The sequence below is a fragment of the Clinocottus analis genome, unplaced genomic scaffold (genome assembly GCF_023055335.1).
Source record: "Clinocottus analis isolate CAN_PGR_092001 unplaced genomic scaffold, fCliAna1.0.p SCAF_12, whole genome shotgun sequence".
Classification (NCBI taxonomy): domain Eukaryota; kingdom Metazoa; phylum Chordata; class Actinopteri; order Perciformes; family Cottidae; genus Clinocottus; species Clinocottus analis.
In genome coordinates this window covers 15,753,348-15,775,616 of record NW_027175843.1, presented here as the reverse complement: position 1 = coordinate 15,775,616, position 22,269 = coordinate 15,753,348, and the positions used below count along the sequence as shown (strand labels likewise).

General features: G+C 39.9%; 2 protein-coding genes across 2 annotated transcripts in view; one reads left to right on the top strand and one right to left on the bottom strand.

The window, feature by feature from the left end:
* Nucleotides 1–22,269, bottom strand: part of thsd7ba (thrombospondin, type I, domain containing 7Ba) — a 142,743-nt gene that overhangs the window by 57,755 nt on the left and 62,719 nt on the right. Inside the window, exons 5-9 of the mRNA XM_068572165.1 lie at nucleotides 21,636–21,884; nucleotides 20,655–20,824; nucleotides 16,207–16,365; nucleotides 10,819–11,019; nucleotides 2,031–2,222 (exon numbers count right to left, since the gene is read on the bottom strand). Of these exons, the coding sequence (XP_068428266.1) occupies nucleotides 2,031–2,222; nucleotides 10,819–11,019; nucleotides 16,207–16,365; nucleotides 20,655–20,824; nucleotides 21,636–21,884 (971 nt within the window). The remainder of the gene's footprint in view (nucleotides 1–2,030; nucleotides 2,223–10,818; nucleotides 11,020–16,206; nucleotides 16,366–20,654; nucleotides 20,825–21,635; nucleotides 21,885–22,269) is intronic.
* Nucleotides 8,635–22,269, top strand: part of dars1 (aspartyl-tRNA synthetase 1) — a 160,791-nt gene continuing 147,156 nt past the window's right edge. Inside the window, exon 1 of the mRNA XM_068572166.1 lies at nucleotides 8,635–8,639. Within this exon, the coding sequence (XP_068428267.1) occupies nucleotides 8,638–8,639 (2 nt within the window). The 5' untranslated portion in view covers nucleotides 8,635–8,637. The remainder of the gene's footprint in view (nucleotides 8,640–22,269) is intronic.

Below are 22,269 nucleotides of genomic sequence, written 5' to 3'. Positions count from 1 at the left end.
GCTAATGTAATCATTGACCGCTGGCTGCTTAGCGACAAAACAAATGTTTGTTTGGGTGAGCTGAGCAGACACATTACAAGTTACAAGTCTGAATTACAAATGAAAAGTCACAGTAAGGTCACTGTGACATAAATCACATTTCAATTAACACACTGCCCTCATCCACACCACAAGAAATGTGACAGGCCCTGCTCCCTGTATCCTGGTGTCATGTATCAAGTCATTATTTGAGCTCATACTGTCATATATGACAGCAAGAAATCTGTGAAAACTTTTCTGTGTTCACCAAGATAGTGTTTCTGACTGCCACAGATATCTGGCTCGCATCACCTGCAGTTCAACGTGATCATACTGAGGCAAATGCTCACATGGAGAGTACCAAATATGGGGAAAATGAGCAAATCATTAATATGAAAACACATTTTTTTATTTGATAAATGTATTTAATTTGAAGTGTTTTCATCCGTCAATTTCCTAAAATCTGCAGTTGGCTATTTTCCCCTGTTTTGTTTGTGCATTTCAGTTCTGTGACTGTGTCTTCATGTGTGCACATCTTTAATGAAATAATGTCACATTTAAACTGAATAAAATATATACTAAATGAAATGAAGGAAACCACAACATCATGCAGGTAAACATTCTGATCATGTATAGCATGCACAAATATATGAATAAAATGTATGCACACATACCACACATGGGTGTACTGAGATTTGACAACATACTGGCACCACATTGGTCAGAATCTGTCGAATTTAATGGATATAAAACTGGTGGCAGTTTCACTTGAAGTAGGATCAGATGTGTCAACTGGAGGGAAGCAAATTGTCCCAAAGCCAACTGTAACTCACAGAAGGGAAAACTCTACCAAATAAACTCCTACATCTCCCAGTCTGCTTTGCATTCTCCAGCATCTCCATATTATCAAACAATGTGCAGGCATATGAACACAATTACAACACACTCACACATCTCGGCGAGGCCAGAATAATAATTATCATCAACACAGTGTGCAACCTGTCTTAAGCTGTGAGACTCTTTCATCAGCTGTTATTCTAGATATGCTTTTGGTTACAGGGATTAATGAGCAGTCGCCGGCTGCCAAGACTCTGCTATCTGACTTGAAAACCAAACACTCTGAGAACGAAGAAAAATGCTGGCCAGGAAAAGAGTCCTTGATAATGGATGGTCAACTCAAATCTCAAATGTTTTTGAGATGAAACATGTCTGTCTCCTCAATCTACAAGAACGAGAGCCAAAGTAGACCCACAGTGTCGGGGAAAGCACTCGGATAAAGGCTTTAACTCGTTATTGGTTGGTTTCATTTGTTCAGAGGTGAACTTTGAGTTAGCATATGGATTTTAGTTTGGATTCCCAGAGACTTTCTCAATATCATACATCCTGCCATGTTTTCCCTGTACCACAGCAGTTTTCTTTATGTTGTAATTAAGAAAACTACTCCACCGATTTATCATTGCACTTTTTAGAATCTGGCTCCTACGTTGAGCATGATGCAACTTGAGCAAAAGCAGCTGGGGGGTCTGGTGTGTATCCCACAGTAAAGATATCACTGAGACTGTAATATGTATTACATGAACCTGAGAAAACTACACCTCCAGTGAAATTGATCTCCGTGTCCCCGAACCTCTTTTCAGAATCAGCTTTATTACATACGCATAAGAGAAACTTGACTCAGGCGTTTACATTGCTCTCAACGTACATACACAGAAATAGACAAATAATTAAAAAAAACATAAAATAATAAATAAAATCACACACTTAATTACATCTCTACTATTCATTTTCATTTTAAATCCCTTATTAGTCCCACCAAGAGAAATGTATTCTCTGCATCTTAACCCATTTTTAGCAACTGGGGGCTCAAACTATGGAAAATTGGAGGAAAATAAAACAATAACCCTGTTGTGACATTTCGTTTGACTGAAAACTGATATCCGGGAATTTCTGCACAAAAACACAACAACAATGAACACAGAAAATAGGTGACATTTACGAACAGCACGTTGTACCTTTTCCTGGCATGGCCAGCACAGTGCGGGTGCGGCTCTGTCGACCCTCGGCGGTCTTGCTGGCGCAGCTGTGTGAGCAGGGGGACCAGAGGGACCAGGAGCCGACCACGCAGTCTGCAGGACAGGCCACCTCGCAGGCCACTTCCAAGGGGGGAGGGCTGTGTGCACAGTTGGCCACCGGCACGTCGGTCCCTGAGGAAGGCAAGTTAGGATACATCAATTAAAACTCAGACATCAGCTTTAAAGGCTTAACATAAACCACCATCAGGCCCATTAAACTTTGTGTATTGCGGCTCGACCGTAGCTTCAAATCCCAATCAAAATGAAGGGATTCACAAAAATTGCAAGTGTGTGTAAAGCGCAGAGAAAGCATAACATCATAACAGGCCTGACTGTGTATCCGGGCTCCTCAGATATATTGGTTATGACCCAAATACATGAACCGCCTCAAGAGGTGAGCGTGTTTGTATCCCGATCACCCGGAAAGAGATCTATATGCAGTGAACAGAGTACACTTTGACACGCTCTGCTTGGCTGGGGTTGTTTACCATGTTCTGTCAGGGTGGAGAAGGCATTTGTGACATGAAAATAGATCATAGTGGGATCTCACTGTTGTCGCATTTTAATGCCAGGTAACGTATAATAATCTGGTTTAATCTAGATACACTCAGTTGTATACAATGTTTATGTTCAAATAATTTGTGAGAAATTCAATATTTTTTCATTACAATTTGTAATATCCTTAAATTCACATTTTTTATATTGGCAAATGCAAAGAGTGTTTGTGAACGCAGCTCTACGGCTGGCTCTCCCACCAATTCCCTCATCAGAGACAAATTATAAAAAGGCACCTGTTTACATTGTTAAACCAGCAGTTTTCTTGTTTTTGATTCTTTTTTTTCCATCAGTTCCTTTTCCTTTCGGTAGAGTCCCATGATTGGCAGGCTGGACGCCTGTGGTGAGGTCCCCACGTCTTCTGCATGCTCGTACCAGCACAGCAAGACGAGTGTCGCGTCCGTGTCCTCAATTTAGATTTCCGAGTTTTACGTTCTTACATTTTTTGCAGATTACAGATTGTTATGGTATTAACGTTTTTAGCTAAGATTCGTAAAAACTAATTATTTTTATTCCCTTATTGGTTTCAGTAATTTTCATTTGTCCATTAATATTCTTTCCACCCCGGCAGCTTGATTAGATTTTATTTTTATTTTTGACAAACTCAAAATGTTTCTGATCCTTTAGGGGAATACACTTTCCTTTCACTCAAACCAAACTTGCAGGTGTTCAGTATGGATTTCAGATTGCATGTATGGCCTTCACACGGTTCTCTCCATAGCAGTGGCTGAGCCTGTGGCTCGCTAACGGTGCAAACAACTACATCAGTGCTGAAGGAACTAACGGTTTTTACCTGAGGCTGAACCGGATGGTGGACGCGACACGTATGCACTGAAATGGTTGGTTGGATGGTGTTTTCAGCGGTTTCGATATGAGCCATTAGCCATTAGCCATTGGCTAGCAAGTGGAGCGAACACACTAGGACTCACGTGCAACTCCATGCACTCAAAGACACACAAATCTGGCCCGGCTATGCAAACAAAGCACAGAGAAGCTTTGATAACAACAGACACACATATTAATAGATATATCCGGTATGCTGAATATGTTAAGAGGTCATAGTTTGACAAAATCTGTCAAAGATAAATACTATTATATTTTATTTAAATAAAATTAGAAAAACATCTACTTGGTATTCTGAGCCACTTTCAAACGCTCTCCTTTAGCCTTCATCTCGCAGTTATGTTATGAAATATTTATCACAGCTTCCAGTTAACTCTTCTGTCCGAAGGGAAATAGCTACAGGAAAGACAGAGCTCTCTCTCTCTCTCTCTCTCGCTCTCTCTCTCTCTCTCTCTCTCTCTCTCTCTCTCTCTCTCTCTCTCTCTCTCTCTCTCTCTCTCTCTGCTGTGCTTTCATGATAATGACTCGTTTTGTGTAATGAAATGAAATTACAGGAACTGTTCTCAAATGAATGTTAATAACTAAATAATACCCGTGGTGAAAACAATAAATAATGTGTGTATAGATTTCTTATAGAGAGTTTTTAAATCGATTTTTGTATTTGTTGTTGCACCCGGCCCAGGGTTAGCAGAGCGCCGTCTCTGTGTCAGAGAGAAAAGAAGAGAGAGGGAGATCAATTTCAGAAACCGAGATGGCATCCTGAGGTCAAAACAATGCCAGCAGCAGCTGAGGCGTTGTTTTGTGGAATATACGCCCACACACAGCAGTAGGCTATCATTAACTTGTTTGAACTCTGCCACTAAATCACGAGTGATATGCTTTAACAATAACAACCCCAGGAAACATTTGTCATCAATTGGACTTGGTTTTTTTTCTTCTCCAAGCGACTACCCGGATGCCACAGAGGGCATCTGAGAAAGCAAAGGTAGGTGTCATCTAATCAGATAGATGTGAAATACTCCCTTGGGGAGTTTGACAACATTTCACACATAAAGTTAAAGCATCACAGGTTTACAGCCATCAAAGTAACTGGTGTGCATACAGCTGGAGATGTCCATCTGCTGTTCAGGAAGCATGAGTCCTGAAGATACAAGTTGACATAAGATGGAGTGTTCTGCCGTTGAAGTTATCAAGAAACTATACTCACAGATACTTGGTGGAAGTGATGCTTTTCACCCACAGCAGAAGGTATACTGCTACATGGTTATTACATATAATAAGTATGAAAAAAAGAAAAGAAAATGAATCGTGTCGACCAGGAATAAAAGATCTGGAGGCTGCTGCTCTTGAAAAGAAATGGTACTGATTGTACAATACATACATAATTGTAAATGGGAGTGAGATTTAAAGCTATAGGACATATAATGTCTTTGCCCCGCTCGGTTCCCAACCCAGGTAGTTATTGCAGGAGTGCATGCTTTATATAAGTGGGCATGAAATTAAGCTGTAAAAGCGCCATAGATTCTGTAATTCAACCTCTCTGACACTGAGTACTGTGTCTTTACCATAAATGGTTTTAGTGCAGCTGTTGTGGAAATAAGATTCCTATTTTTTACTTGAAAGATGGAAATGGACAATGACATACATCAAGACAACGTATAAAAACTTTAACTTAACTGCATTGCACCTGTTCAACAATGAATGACACTGCACACTAAACATCCCTTAAAGAGAAAAGTTGGTAAAGGGTTGCAGACTGAAGAAAATGGCAGTTTACAGCATTACACAGTCGTGATAAAATCCACGACCAAAGAAATAATATCGTAAAACAACTAAACAAAGAAATAAGTAAAGCACAACAAATACCCCCAAACCCATTTACTTCATGAAACATGACTAGAGAATCAAACATTATTGAATCAGAAAATGTGGGTCTCTAAGGGTTAAAACACAATGACGTTCCAGTACATTGGACAATGGCTTCTGTAATGCGATATACATTTGTGTCTTGTACCTCATTTCTACATTATCTGTATCATCCAATGTATGCAATGCCAACACATAGCAGGTTTTCTTGCGCTGTGTAATTTCTCGATTGTGTTTTTGCCAACAGTATGAATTATGTAATTATTAAACATTGTTCTGCTTGAAAATCACAAAGGACTAATGAATATGTTAGCAAATTAAACTAAGAAAAGGCTCACAAAGCATTGCCTGGAAAGAAAGAAAATGGTTTGATAACATGAATCCAAATACACAACTTTTTAGCGTGTGTGTATATTGGGGGAAACTCCATGTGGATCTGCAAATAGATGGCTGCCCTAGGGGTCCTTTTGCATTATTAATACAGGGATCTGTAGTTGGGGCTCTTACTCAAATATAATACCTTTGCCTCCTGCATGCAATTTCAACATGATTTCTATTCTGCTCGCCCACCCACCAATTAATGTTCTTAATCATTATTATTCAGGTAGATGTAGAAAAAAGTGAGCAGTCGTTGCTTTTATTTAAGTTTTAATAATCCCATTCACTCTGTGCGGGGAGCTTTTAAGAGAAAGATGGAGGACAAAAGCAACGAGTAAAATTGGACAATATCGCTGTGAACATCAAAGTGGGCTCTGACTAGCATGGGTCACTAATTCATGTTTTCCCTGAAGTTGGCTGTCAATCATGAACCTTTGGAAATGTTTCATTTGTGACCGTCTCAAAGCCAAGTATATAGCTGCTTTCACGGGGTTATCATCAGTTGAATATTGCTGACTTGTCGAGGAGCGATCAGGAGACGGATGGTAACCGTACTGCTGAGCTATTGTTGTTGGGTTCAGAAATGTCAGAGCCTCAGTAGGTTTTGTAACATTTGCCAACATGCATATCTGTTAGCTGTCAGTCACAGGCGCAGCAGGTATTTGAGCCAGCGTGTACCGGAGGTTTGGAGTTAGTCCCGGGAATGGAACTTACTCCCATAATGTGTGAATGGTTGCTGTGCAGAGAGATGGAGCGGTGGAAGCTGTCAAAACAGCTTTACTAGGGTTGGAGCAAAATGTCAATGGGTTAGGCAAGTGAGAGTGAATACAATAGGCGCTTATTAACCTCCCTGTTTAAGATGCCACATTGTTTATTCTCAGTTTGCAACAGTTGTAGCAAGAACGCATGCAAGGCAACTAGTTTAACCACGTAGCTAAATTATGAGTAGGATGATGGTGTTTTTCAAAGTTGCAGATAACAGGGTTAAAAGTTTGAAAGCCTTCGCTTTTGCATGGATGCCACATGATGACACAGGAGTGGTCACTCATAATCCAGTTATGTTCACAGATAAAAAAAAAAGCATGTGACGTGAGGAAATAGAGGCTATCCAGGATTGCAGGGGTCGGCAAATTTTCCAATATGAATTGGCAATTTTTGTATTTTATTGTTAATCAACATTAAGGTTAAGTTTAATTATGACATCACACACAAATTAAAATCTCAAAAGAAGCAGTAATTTCATTCCATCCACATAGGCAACGAACAAACATTTTTCTTCCATAATGCAAACATGAGAGCGCTATACAAAAAGGTTGCCATCCTTTGGAAAACATCCACATCTGAGTTTAAATCATTAACCCGACCAACTCTACCAATCTTTCAGCGACCGAAGCAAGAGTACCAGCCAATCAGAGGATGAGAAGGCTGCTTACCTTCCAATGGCTGTGCAGGAGGTTAGCATGTGGATGAGAGGTTACTTTATTTGAAAAAAAGCCCTCTTGCACATCTATTGCTATAGTGCGACATTGGTCATGCAATGTGAAGTTTAAGATTAAGGTACTAAATCAGGTTGTTGTGAAATAAAGTAACTTCACAGAATCTGAATAAATGTAATTGTTTTGAAATAGAACAAGCAACAATGGACGAATAAATTCAGCGATTCAACAGGCTTTGTTCTAAGTACCCCTGGTATTGAACACACCAACACTCAGACAGACAGTCTCAATAACAATGTGCAAACAAATCTGTAATTAATTTGGTGTGGTGGTGGCACTTTGTGAAAGTGCTAAAACAACTTGCAGAGTTTAGTGCTAATCAATACTTTCACACATATTGGATAAGCAGTTCAAATTCTTAAAGAGTCCATCAATACCAAAAATGTTATAACACTATCACATGTGTTATATTGAGGCTTAAGCAGTGCAGGTTTCCATGAGACATGTCATTGTAAAAGTTTGCAGCAAAACAGCTGTAAACCTTTTTGTAACTTTCATGAGAAAAGTAACAACATTTTTTTTATTATTTTCAAAAGGGTAGATGCCTCTGGATCATCTTGGCTGAGCTCCACAACGTCCTTAAACACCCGTGAGCCAGTCTGTTCCATTACATCTATACCCGAGTGGTTTTAGGAATTACCTCATGTATTTGCTAAGCAATAAAAGCTTGGCTGTAGGTGATAGACGATGTTTTCTGATTGCTTGAGCAGCCACAGATAATAATTTAAATCTCCATTAGGTAAACTTTCCAGGGAAAGTGCTATCTCTTACTCACTGCAGGCATAAACTTTCCTCAGACAACTTCACGAGTTTTCAGGATTTAAATGCAGTAGTAGTTTTATGCTGAGGAATAGGAACCTAAATGTGAACTCTATCAAGGAGTGAAGTGGGGAAAATAGTCCATATCCTAATTTAGTTCACAATCTTAAATGGTACCCACCAGTTCCAACACATACTTAATATGTACTCAATCATCATCATCATCATCAATCATCAACAACAATATATCTTCATGGTTTAAAATGAGCTTTTTTATTGTAATGTCTTCAAACACTAAGCGCACTGGAAGCATGTGGAAACCCTGCGCTCCAATCGACCGATAAACTGACAAGAAACTGAACCTTTCAAAAAATGTCAGCAATATTTATGTTCAGAACATAAAAAGGATGCTCCTATTGGAACAACTTCTAAAAGGGATTGTCAGCCATGACATGCCTGGCCATAGCTGACCTTTCCACAAGCATCGACCTTCGACAATCAATGGCAGTATTTGCATGCACTGTGAAGGAAAATTGACAACGAAGGTATTTCAACACAAACAACAAATTCTTTCACCAACGGCATTGTCAGAATGTACCCTTCTGAACTATCACATTGTACAATTTTCTGTGGTGGACACTTAACTCGACATACAGAAGATGATAAAATTCCAATGTCTTTCCTCAAACAACATTATTTTTTTCTTCTTCCCATAACAGCTCTGAACTCCAGCTCACATGTCTGTGACGAACCCAGAGGAATCAGCTTTTTAGACAAAGACAGGTAGGTCATCTCATCTCATTTATTTGTATGATTAGAAGTCAAGCTGTTACTAATGAAAGATATAGGCATTCACAAATATCAGAAATACTTATTGTTTATGACGACCTCTCAGATTTGTGTTTTACAATCCTTTCGCTGTTGCAGGTATGTTACTCTCACCTCTCCTCTCTCTCCCTCCTCTCAGCCTTTCAGTGGCAGAGACAGAAATGATTGAAGCCAACAGTGGCTATTTATTCAGGTTCTGCTCCACAGGACTGTAAATATACTGTAAAATAGTACGATAAACTCTCCTCTATATAAATAAACACACACAATATTGTGTGGGTTTGAATTTATTTGATTTTTTTTTTTGATGGGCCATAGCTTGACCTTTTTTTCTGAGAAGAGAAGCATGTCTGTCTTCTTCGACATTCCAGTATTGCAAACACAACGTCTATCATCTCTTCTTGTGTAACAGCTGAGAAGCAGAGCTTGAATGTGTTGAGTCTCGATGTGCAGACAGACTTGCAATCAGCGACTGCTTTCTGCGAGGTCCATGGAATTCTAATGTTATGCATGACAGACAATTATATCCGGAGAAGAAACTTGACCGTGATGATTGCCATCGTAACAGCTTCTTCTGTGCAGGTAATCATGCATTTCTTTTTTTTTTACGTCTGCTCACCATTCGATTCATTAAAAAAAAAACATACAGCGTTCTAGAACCATACCTGTGTGGGTTGCATATGACTTACCATGTATAGCATATGGGCTGCTCGTTATATTGTGCATAATGAGCAGATAGTGTCTTATAAAAAATAAAAAAAAACATGAATCGATACCATTAGGAGTATTAAATCCTTAACACAAAGATTGTCAGCCGGCCAAACATGCTTTTCTCATCCATTAACATTTCATCAGAACTAATGAGAACTAAAATATATAATATGTAATGAATAAAAAAATAATGTCTCCAACATTATGTACCTTTTAAATTATATGCACTTTAAAACTATTTTTTGGATTAACAGACAATAAAGATTGGCAGTTTAACAGTATTTTTGTATATTTTTTCAACTCCAAATATACCATTCATTAACTGCATTTATCTAAAATGGAAATACTGATCGTCTCATGTCTTTAACTGCTTTTTATGCAGTACTAGCAGTGACATTGTAAAGCTGTTTTGTTTCGTGATATTTTTACTTCTTACCTACATCACTGCAATACAGTGAAAAAACTGCTCTACAGGATTTTGCAACACTTAACAACTTGGCCCTGACACTTGCTGTGACTGTGTGTGAAGAAAAAAAAACTCACCGTGCTCGAATGGTAAATCCGATCAGCCAATTAAGGAAGCAACAGTGAACAAGTTGTCAACATTCTCTAACAATAAATCCACCGCAGATGATTTCCTAAGCCTTTTCCCTCAAACCCGCCAAAGCTTGCATTCTTAGTTGTCCTGTCAAAACTCATTAGGCTCTTCTGCTGGCTAATACATTTGGACCCTCCACTGCTTTCCTGATAAACACACACATGATCCATTGTGACAGAATAATAAAACACAGGCAAAAAAGGGGGCAATTAGGTTTATAATCTATGAAGATGAGCAATTAATGCCTGCAGGAAGCTGTGATTCTGACTTTTAATCAGGCCAATGTTTTCTGTGCCCATAAACTTGGTGATGGGCCCCCATGAATAATCCATGCTTCGTTAACGCCGCTGTTCCTATCAGCCAACACGAGGATATGGCTGAGCACAATGGATCACATTACACCCGATAGTTCATGCATCACATTGCTACTGATAGCAATATGTGTCCGGACCAGAGCACTGATGGCTTTACTATGGCCTTGATGAATTTCACTGCTTGTAGAACTAGTCTAATTAATGTTGCAGTCTATGGTAAGCCCCTTTTTTAATATGATAAAAGCATCCTAATACTAAGCAATGGTTAATAACCATAGCTGTCAATCCAGGTTGGCCAAAAACGAACGTGGGATTAATGTTGTATGATGATGATGATGATGATGATTTGTCTCCCTTACAATGCAAATTCAGGATAGTACCTTCAGCGCTGACACAGGTCACATTCTGGGCCGCCGTTCCAGGACCACAAGAGTTTTTAGTAGGAATGCATCGTCCTTCTTGTTGGACCTGCCACAGGTAACATGCGGGATCCTCACAGGGGATGAAATCCACCAGATGAGGGCAGGTCTCCGGAGGACTGCTGGACTCCCACAACACCTCTCTCCTCCTCTGTCTGAAACCTGACAAAAGGAAAAGCTTGTCAGAGAAGAAATTGATATTCCTGTACAAAACTGAACAGAACATCTCTCAGGCAATCAATAAAGTACAGTAGTACGATGTGAGCTTTACTGGACTTCATCTCTGTGATCAATTATTTAGATCTTTCATCAACTATGCTATAACCAGAAGCAGAAACTCCTGATAAAAGCAACCATGCATCTCTGATAACCAAAGCAATTAAAGGAGGAAAAAAGGAGTCGGTGGAAGTGTGAGGCCATCATAGCTTTTTGTTGCAATTATTGGTGTACCAAGGGTTAAATTACGCAGGGTTTTTGTTATTCGTCATCTGTTAAATTACCCACTTTTTAAAATAATGAATAAGAGATCTTGTAATGAAGACAAAAGTGTGTCATCTTTTAGACTCAATGTCGGCACGAGGAGCTGTTCACAGTCTCTTATTCCCTTTCGCTTCCACCGTCAGTCTGGTGATTTGAAGTGATGACTACACCCTGATTCCTTATCTACGAGGCTCCTTCCATTGTCATCCCCCCGACAAACTTCATTAAACGAGTCAGCGATACGATTAGTGGTTTCAAAATGCAACTCACATTTTTTAACATTGTATATTTGGCATCTTTCGCATTTGTTATTAGATTGTGTAGTTTGTTAGGATCCATAGTTTTACACTGATTATATTATCATTAGCCATATTGTATTCATACTTATGATTCACAATTGAACATCTTTTTTAATACCAATTCTCCTCTTATCATTTCCATATCATCAGACATTCAAAAGGAGTCCTTTCCTGCTGCAAGGACATGCTGTTCACTCTAGTTTACAGTAAAAGACAAGTGCACACATGAAGCAAAGCTAAACAGTTAAGAAAGATACCAATGAGTTGCTGACCATGCAGAATCAATTCATGTTTACTAAACTAGTTAACTAATAACAAAAAAAAATGGTTAGAAAAAAAACATTTTAACTGCGCATTTTTATCCCATTTTTAACATTTTAAACAAAAGTAGATCAAATAACCCTTAACCACACTGTTATTTGCTTTTTTCTCTAAAGAAACTATTGATATAACGGGCCCAAATATCATGTATAGGGACTAATTGATCAACTAAATAGAAAAATGAAAAGTAAAAATAAAGAAAAAAAACATCTCACCCTGGATACTATTGCCCGAGTGAGGAGAGAGCAGGGGAGGCGCGAGAGATAATGAGGCAATGGCACAGCAAAAGCAGAAGGTGCTTGAAAATACGAAGTGATTCGGGTTCAGTTTTGCGGCTCGCAAGCCTTTCACACTGACACCTGTCTCTCCAATTACTGAGCCGCACAGTCTTTCCACTGCTGCGGCGGCTGTTTCTGTTACTAAATTGCGGGCTACAAGCTGAGATGTACTGGCCCCACACTGGCATCGTACTGCAGCATCTCTGCATGTGTGGAAATAAAATGTCTATCATAAGAGCTCATCTCAGCTCAAATTCAATCTTGAATTCTTATATTTTACTTAACTAGGGAAAGAAATGGCATTTTGTCCAGCTGAACACACGACAGACCCAACATGCTAAGATACGGTGAAACACTAGTTTCAGCTGCTGCTGGTGGACACAGTGGAGGGAGTTCCACACAAAAAAAAGGACCCGTTCCTTTTTCTTCACAGATGTCAATGGCGGCTTGATGCATTCACAACACTTTTCAGTGCTCACGGAATATACTATTTGGTGCAAGTATCAGACTCATATAGACAACATTTACAATAATTTGCCAATACAACTAAAGACAGAAGATAATTTAATTATAATTCATATTTTGACAGGTTTAAAGAAACAATTTTGTAGGTGTGAGATCTCAGGCTGTTTGTCATCTGTTTTGTAAATGGATTGATGATTAATTGTGAATGTGTTTCAAATGCAATCGTCATCCTTATATTCAAAGCAAAGGAAACATTTGTAGGTGCTGTGGTTTAAATTAAGTGTTTGATACAGTTTGACACCCCTGGTCTAAATGAACTATTCATTTGATTCAACGTGTTGAATTATACCACTATTTCCTTACATGATTTACAATTGTACAATTGTGGGTCATGAGCTGAAATATGTATAGAGCGGCGGACATGAGCAGCTATAGGAAGATGAGATGCACATCCAATTTCTTAGATGTAATATGTCTCACATTAAGCCCCAAGGCTGAGACGTTCATCGTATCTGATGGTCCAGTGTGAAGCAAGACATTCATTTGCTCAAATGTGACGTAAAAAACATACATGTGTGTTTGCTTTGTTCTGAAAGAGGAAAAGCAGTGATTTATCTCATCTTCCATGCATGTGGTATACTTGTGTAGCTTTCTTTCTCAATGTTTTGTAAAGCGACATGCAACATGAGCAGAAAAATACATTGTTTATTCAAACTTTTAACATTGTTGTAGTAAACAAATCGAACAGGCCTTCATAATACAGTGTGTATTTCATTTGCTAATGCAATCATATCACACTACAATGGACCTGTGAACCATTAATAGCATTATTTTTTTTCATTCAAGCAGGAGGCCAAGGAGGTTGTATGCAACTATTCTAACATAATAAAATGTTTGACACAAGCATTATTATTACACCAATTATTCAAATTATGATCCCACTCACAAAATTGCACCATATTTGCATTCCCTCTAAAACAAAGTGATTCTCTCAGAGCTGGGCTTTTCATAAAACCTTCTTACTGAGTGGACACATCATACTCTAATCTACCGCCTTTATCAACTACTGAGCTGCTCTACAAATGTTCTTGTGGAATAAAAATGGAGGATAGAAAGGTGTTTTATTGGCTCCAGCACCTCCTCCAGTAGATGTTGGTCAAACTTGAGCAGAAGCAGCTCTTCTTTTTATAATCATTCTCATTTTGCTGTAGCTTGGGAGAAAGACCTCACATCTTTTTCCTCTCCAGGTGGAACCGCCTCGCCCCGGTATGCCCACTGTATGAATTTCATCCCCGAACCATCTACTGGTGTGAGGTGCCGGTTCAGGTGCCTGATCCGACCGGTGTTCCCAGAGTGAGCTCTCCAAGAGCAAAGAGAGTGTAGATCGATTGCAGTATCGCCCAGAGCACTTTCTGCTGCTCACTTCCAAACCACAAAAAACTATTTGGCGTGGGCATGCCCCCGTGGATATTAATAATTGAAAGGTTTCTTGGTCATTTTGAGTTTATTTCACGGAAACAAGGGCCACGCAGTGGTTCTCAGCACAAAACCCCCCCTCCAGCTACGTGACTTCTCGTAGAGGCATTAGAAAAATTACATTCACTAACCTCCCGTGTTCAATTCATTTCCCCACTGCAGAATGTGATAGGCCAAGATAACATGAAAAAATGTGAAAAGCACATAAAGCGACTACGAGGCAATTTGAATTTGTAATCTTCTGGAGAGCAAAGCTGGGGTTTGCATGAGCATCTTTGCCGGTCGTCTCTTTTACCTGAACACTGGGATCCCGCGGGCCCATCGCTTAGAGACGGATCGTAGTTTATTCTGGTGTTGTGGAACATAAAGGCTAAGTGTAAATTCAATAGCAGCAAGAAATTCTCTGCAGCTCAAGGACCACGGGCAACGAGGATCATAACAATGCCCTACCACTCAATAACTGTTCATTGTTTCACAGGCAACAGGGCTCACTGCAAGCCATATTCTATCGGTTTCATATTCTATCTGCTGGGGGCTGGGGATCTTTATGAAAGCCATCAAAAGACTCCGTGCCACCAGAGAGCCTTGTGCGGAACAGCAGATGCTGTGTTTTCCACTCCTTGAAATATATTAATGACACTGTCTGCGAGACGAGTTGGCTCATTTCATAGAGACCCGGTGTCGGAGAGTGTGGGCACTGACCTGAAGAATCCACACTTCAGTCGCTCCCCGGGGGGCTTTCATGCACATTTACCCATGACAGGGACGAGGTCACGCTGCCCTTTTAGCACAGCACTAACACACTAACAGCTCCTCCACTGACTGACACACACACACACACACACACACACACACACACACACACACACACACACACACACACACACACGCAATGTGTAGCCTCGCCAAAGCAGTCACATATGACACACGCTCACCTGTGGAAAGATACAAGACAGCAAAAGTGTGCAACAACCCCTTGCGCGCGCACACACACACACACACACACACACACACACACACACACACACACACACACACACACACACACACACACAGGATGCATCTTATCTGTTGTAACTCCTTTCACCCGTCCAGGGACTGAGAGCTGAACTACAGGTGTGCTCTATTTCTGTCTTTCATCTGCTGCAGTTCCTCTCAGCTGGCCGCTTATCAACCAACGATTTACAATCCAAACATATACTGCCTGTTTCTTGCTCTGACATCATTGCTCTCTTGCACTGTCATCCTCTTGCTTAGCTCCCATGAGCCACCATTCCTCTCTCTCTCTCTCTCTCTCGCGCGCTCTTTTCCCACACTCTCAATGTTGCCAAAGTGCCAAACAATCTATTGTTTAGACGTTAAAAAAAGAGCTAATTATAGTTAACAGGGTTAGTGTAAAGCCCCTTGTTGACCATATTGAAGGTACTCAGCTCTTCGGCAACAATTGCGATTAACAGCTGATTGTAAATGTACTACATGGCTAAAGTGTCTGCAATAGAGCTCAACAGTTAATTGTTTTTGACGCAGTGCTTATGATTTTACCACTGGCCCATCTGTGCAATTATCAGCTACAATTTGAAATCATATCAGCTTGTTAGCGAGCGATCCATAATATCTTTTTGGATGGCCTGTGTCCATCCCTCTGTCTGTCCATCTGTCAGATATGATTCTGGGAGAACAGTATTCTGCTATTGAAGACAGTTGGAGGCATGATGCATCTTGGAACTTTTCTCTTTTTGCATTTAAAATTATGCCCTTTGAAAAAATGTTGTTGTTACATCTTGTTACAGCATGCTATCATGCATGATCCATGACTAGTAGGAGCCGCGGTCTCGCTGTGGTTGCACCTGTTGCTTGAAAGGGACATGTGCAGAGCTTATACATCATCATCAATGTTAAGGAAATCATAGAAAACAAGTTTCATTCATTACGCCGTCCCGTCTGCCATGACAAAGGAGTGTTGGCAAGTTGACACGTGGCTCCGCAAGCTAAAGTGTGTTCACTCTCAAATCCAATTTGCTCCATCATACCTTTCTTCCCCTGTGGTTCTTTGCAGGTATCATGTAGGCAGGCACCCCAGGGTGACCATTGGGAAAGCAGGCAGTGGTGCTGGCAAGGGATGGAGCAGTGCTGGACTGCCAATGGGGGCTCTTCACCAGCGCACAGCCTGGCATTCACAGGCCTGGACACTGAACAAACAAAGAAACAAGGATTCAGCAGACTTAACGCAGGCAGTGGTGGTGGTGATGTGTGTGTGTGTGTGTGTGTGTGTGTGTGTGTGTGTGTGTGTGTGTGTGTGTGTGTGTGTGTGTGTGTGTGTGTGTGTGTGATAACTGCCAAGTAATATGTGTGGAATTAGAAAGCAAACAAAATGATGTGCTTGATGTTGTGCAGAGATTGAAGAAGCCTCATGGTCATCGGATTGAAAAAAGCAATCGTTGTATTTGCAGTTCTGACTATAAAGACAGGAATGTATTTATTTGGTAAAAGGCTGGCAGTTTATAATGTTGCAGACTGTTGTGAAAAGGAAAAAAATAAAGGAAAATTGCTCTTCACATCTGTTGTGTAGCTCAGGAGAATATTAAGGGCAGCGAGCAGCTCATGGAGTAAACAGGGTGACATTAAAGAAAGCCACTGTAACCCTGTATAACCAATTCATGGCTGGTATCATTTGGATATCAACAACCTGTAATGGACTCTGATTTATTCTCTCATGCAAAACGAGAGGGTATTTTTTTCCCAGCTTTTCCACAACACACAGATTCACTCAATCTAATATTCCATTTTGATGCACCTCCGCGCATCATTGAGTGGCAAATTTCCATTTAAATGAGAGCCCAAAGAGAAATTCACTAAATGTCCATCATGCATTTTGTGTTCTTACCAGAAGTAATTTAACATGGCGTTTGATCTCCTTTGTAGAAAAATGAAACGCTTGCTTAACCACATTCATGAAGTGCGTGGCAGAGATCTGTGTGCTTTGTTCCGTAAATTGTGATTTCTGGTATTTGTCAATTTCATAACTGCAATAGAACATAGGAGCAAATTGTTTTCCATAACCAGAGCAAGTAGTCCTCCATGTTGCAGGGATGCAGCACATCTGTTTGCATTAACTAACGGCCATGCACACAGGCCCGTGTCTCAGTGGGTGGATTGGCTGTCCTTGAGCCACAAGGTGGGGGTTCCATACCCAGCTCTGACTGTCTGCATGTCAACGTGGCCTTGAGCAATACAACGGTGATGTATTGATCTTTGTCCCGCAAATCCATTGGTTCAAAGATTGATATCATGTCTGCTCTCCAAACACTCCTCTGATAGCATTTCTCTGAACACACCTGATGAGCGACGGCCAAAACACCTCAGCTACGAACTCATCGACTCGGTATGAAGGAAATACGGACAAGGTGTTATTCATTGAAAAAATGGCTATGTTTATTAGGCAGAAAACAGAGTGATTTGCAAAGAGGAACTTAAAGTTGAAAGTGATTTAGAACCACCCACTGTGCTTAATTAAAAAAGATAAATGAAATACTTGGTATGCATGTTTAGTTTGTCTCCTTCTGAGGATTGCCTTTAAAAGCCTAAAACTTTCATGTTGTGGAACTGTAGTTACATTTTTTTTTTTGCACAGCCATTTGAGTACCTGGTTACTACTGGTTTCCTTGGTGATTCGGATTTTTTCCCCATTTCTATTAATATTGATTTGTTTACCTAAAGTAATTTACTTTGGCTTCACATAAAGCCTTGTTACCTTTAAGGTTTTATCCATAGCACCAAAGACAAACAACTCAAGTTCAACAGGTTTGGTTCAGAGGAGGCAGGAGAGATATAGAGAGAATACATTTAAATAAGAAATTGATCATCAAATAATTATTTAAGTCTATACTATATATAGTCTATATACACTCACCAATAATCCTTAATACATTCAGTTGATCAAGGAATAACAAGATCACGAGCCTGACCAGACGTACACATTTCAGAATACTATGGCACTCAAACAAAAATAATAATAATTATATATACATATTTATATATATATATATATATAAATAATGGAGTGTGATTAGTTACATCCTGTATGTTTCTGTAAATTGCAGGTCAAAGTTCAAAGTTCACTGAATTACCGGTCCATCTGTCTCATATATCATCACACTTCTCAAGGGAATCATTGAAAAAGCAGAACCAGCAGCAGGCTGGTTTCACCGTCTCCACATGAAGCGTATGCTCTCAGCTGCCTTGAAGACACAAACCACAACGTGAGACGTGGCTCCCTCTCACAAAACTCTTCTTTTTTTGATTTTTTCTTCACGTTGACTTTCTTCGTTGTCTCTTAGGCCACCTGTCTATGTTTTATTACAGCGTGTGAAATCAGCGTGATATAACACATTACATAATAACATATTACATAATTCATAGGGGGGAGGAATGATCGGGTTCTGCTTGAAGTTCAAAGTAAATCAATTCACCCTCTTTAATACCGTTACTGATGATAGCGCCATATTTGATCCGATATGAAAACACATTGGCCTGCGAGTCTGTATCAGCCATGTTTCTCAACCTCGTGAAATGAACATTTTACATTTTCTCTTACAATCCAGGCCAGACACAATTACACCGATACTTGTCAAATATAATGCAATCTTCACACTGTCCACCCCCACATTAACGTGATGTAGTCAGTTAGATTGCCACACTAACAATAATAGGGAAAGGAGGAAATACATGAATTAATGATAATAAAACACTTCAAGTGTTTTAGCTACTGTAATTTTTTTTTCAATTGTATATATTAGATTATGATGTGATACTAGAATGTTTTTTTCTAAGTAATTTTACAGTATATACCAGCATGTGTATGTTTATTTTGTGGATGTCATTTACTTCCCAACAACTGAAAAGAAAAGTAGAAAACACAAGATTTCATATAACATATTGTTGCTGTAGTCTATTACATGTTTTTAATTCAACATACTGCTGACTTATGAGAAAGAATATTCTGTATTCCAAAACTGAAAAGGTACTGTGTGTTGAGAAGATTAATTGCACGTGTAAATGTGAACCGCATGAACTACAAGGCAGTGATAAGCAGAAGAGAGCGACCATTGAGTGAGGATTCGACTGTCTCACTACTGTTGTAAATTTACTGCAACTCCTTCTAGTGTTGGCTTTAATAATGAATAAATAATGTTTTTGCATACATTTTGACATTATTCATGTGTGACAACAGCGGCAGAGTCTTCAAGTGAAATCCCCACAATGTTTTAATTAGAGTCCTATAGCATCGCGTGGCAAGCTACTTTCTGGCGGTGACAACAGCCCACCAGACAGCTGTTGCTGCCCTTCCTGATCAACATGTGCATAATGCAGATGCAGACGCTTTGTTTGGTCTTGGAGCGCATGAACTGTGGGGGCGTTATGACAATAATTATGTCCTTGCCTGGAAGGAGTATTGTTTTTCGCAAGTATCTTCTGCAGTGCACTTCAAAGAAGGGTATGTTTCACAAAGTTGCCAAAAACAGATTTGCTTATTATCTAAAAAAGGATATCCGGGTTCTAGTACTGTAAAATATGATGTACTAAAGGCACGCTTTTCCCTTCTCTAAACTTTCCCTTTAATCATCCTCCAACAAGCACTATTTTTGGATCTAATAATCATAAGCACTAATAATAAATATTTGTTTTCTCGCCTTTTTCAACCTGACCAGAACCAAGCCGTTCACACTGGCTCATATTCACCCACGCAGGCATCATCATGTGCTGCTGCTCTGCTCATCGGAGGTCATCTGGTCTTCAGTATCCTGCTCAATTATTGATGAATTAATAGCATATTGATATTTTCTCTGGTGTGAATAGTACTGCTTCACGGGTTGCCAGCATGGCTATAGATCTCTCGACTGTACCGGGTACAGTCACTTCCTTGTGTCCCTCACGGTGACGTCAAGACTCCAGGAAACAGATGAAATAATTTCCCTGAACAAATTAAGAAGTTTGAAAGAGCACTAGAGCTGATTTTGTTACCTTCCGCAGGCCGGCAGTTTCCCCCTTTCTTTTATTATTTGTACTGAGCTAAATTAACCTGGTGAGGCTTTAGCTACATTTTTATTGTGCAGTCATGCGAGGGGTGTTTTTTTTTTTTTTATCACATGCGGGGTAGTGGGTCCCTGTTGTTGAAAGCCTTTGACGCAGAAGCTCCAGAAATCACTGTCTGATTAAAATTATGATTATTCTTGTCGCCTGCACTTTGAACACGCTTCTGCTACAGCAACACAGCTTGCTTATGATTTTTGTTGGCCTGCATAAGCAACAAACCGCTCTGCTGCCAACTTTCACTTTTAATAATTTATGCTCACAGCTTACATCAAAACACACCACTGACTTTACTTAGAATGTATTTGTGGTGTATCTCTCGAGTCACCATGTGCTTCCAGCAAGCCCTGGGTCAATTGTTATGAAGGCTTTTTTTTTGTTTTCTTACCCTCCTTCCTGTGATGTGGTGCCGAGTGATCAGGGACTTGAACACAGTAGGTCTTCCGGTTCTGGATCCCTCTTCCACACAGAATACTGATGTTAGTCAGCCGCCGGTCCTGCTGGCTCAGTAAGGGGTGGATGCGACATTCGCCCCAGTCAGTGGTCCTCCACACATACCTGGCAGAGACATGCAAACACATTTGAAATGAAGTCACTGTTTCATATGTCAAGTATATAACTATCATGCTGAAAAATAAAATAAGAAAAGGATAAAGTTTTAGCATAGCCGTGGTGGTTGTTTCAGAAAGAAATCCCAAAAAGCAAGAGACAAATTAGCGGGAGCAGTCTGAATCCTCTCCCATATTTCAGGAGGAGAGAGCCATGATTATTTTTACTTTAAAACTTCCAAACCAATGTTTGGTTTTAACTATGAAAAATGCAGTGGTGCAGAAAGCAATAATATCGGAGGAGTTTACCAGAACAACAGCCTGTAGTAATCTATCATATGCTTAATTTTCGTAATGAGTTTTCCCTAATCATGTAAATCCTCTGCTCTCAGGCACTCCATGTAGATTTAGCAAATAAAACAAAATCTACCAGCAGGGAAAATAAGTCTCTATTGACTACTTTGTTTACCGCGTGTAATATTTGCCAAATTCCAAATTCTTCTAAAGCACTTTATCATCAATGTCATGTCCTTTGGGTCAGGAACTCCCAACAGTACACTGTGTTATTGTCCTTGTCACAAGATATTTGAGTTAATGCCCCAAAAAAATGTGTAATTCAATAGCGAAATTGTGAATACTTGCAGGCTCTCGGCTTTCTATCTTAATCAATCAGGTGGAAAAGCCCAGAAAAGCAAAATTACAAATCATCATTTGATTTTAGACTTTGACATGTTATGGATAACAGAGATTACCCGACAAAGCTATTTAGTTGACAAGGATTATGAGCACAAATAAGACGAGAACCATGAGAAAAAACCTACCTGGGGCAGATTGGAAGTAAATCTCCTATGATGTTGCAAGCTTCTTTTTCCTCAAGGGCAGGACATCTTTGCCCCCCTCCAACTGGGATCTGCGTCATGATTCGTGACCTGAGGCGGTAACCCGGAGACAGATCGGTGGATCGGCAGGTCTTAGAGCAGAGACTCCAAGAGGACCAATCAGATGTCTGACAGTCTTTGGGCATCACACACGCCTGAAAGATCAGGGCGGAGTTGTCCTTGGTACATAGACTGTAGATTGGGAAGAAGAACAGACATTAAAAAAGACATTACTACAATAATAGAGAAACATATGTGATAGAGCTGCTATATGGAGAGCAGGCATCCCGAAGCGAGCCAGATGTTTGGTGTGGTTGGTATTGAAATAGATTGTCAGGCAGATTTTATGGCGTAAATCTCCAGTTGTAACACCTACCATCTGCTTGGAGAACATACTAGTGGATATATTGATTTCCTGATGAACAAGTTTCCACTTCTACATGACAACATTTAAAGCTATCATGCAACATGTTAACACAGATCTCGGCCGTTACAGGAATAGTACAACGAGCCATATGCTCAATTAAAAATATGGAACCAGTGCATTAGTCATGTAATTACAATTCTATTGTTTAAT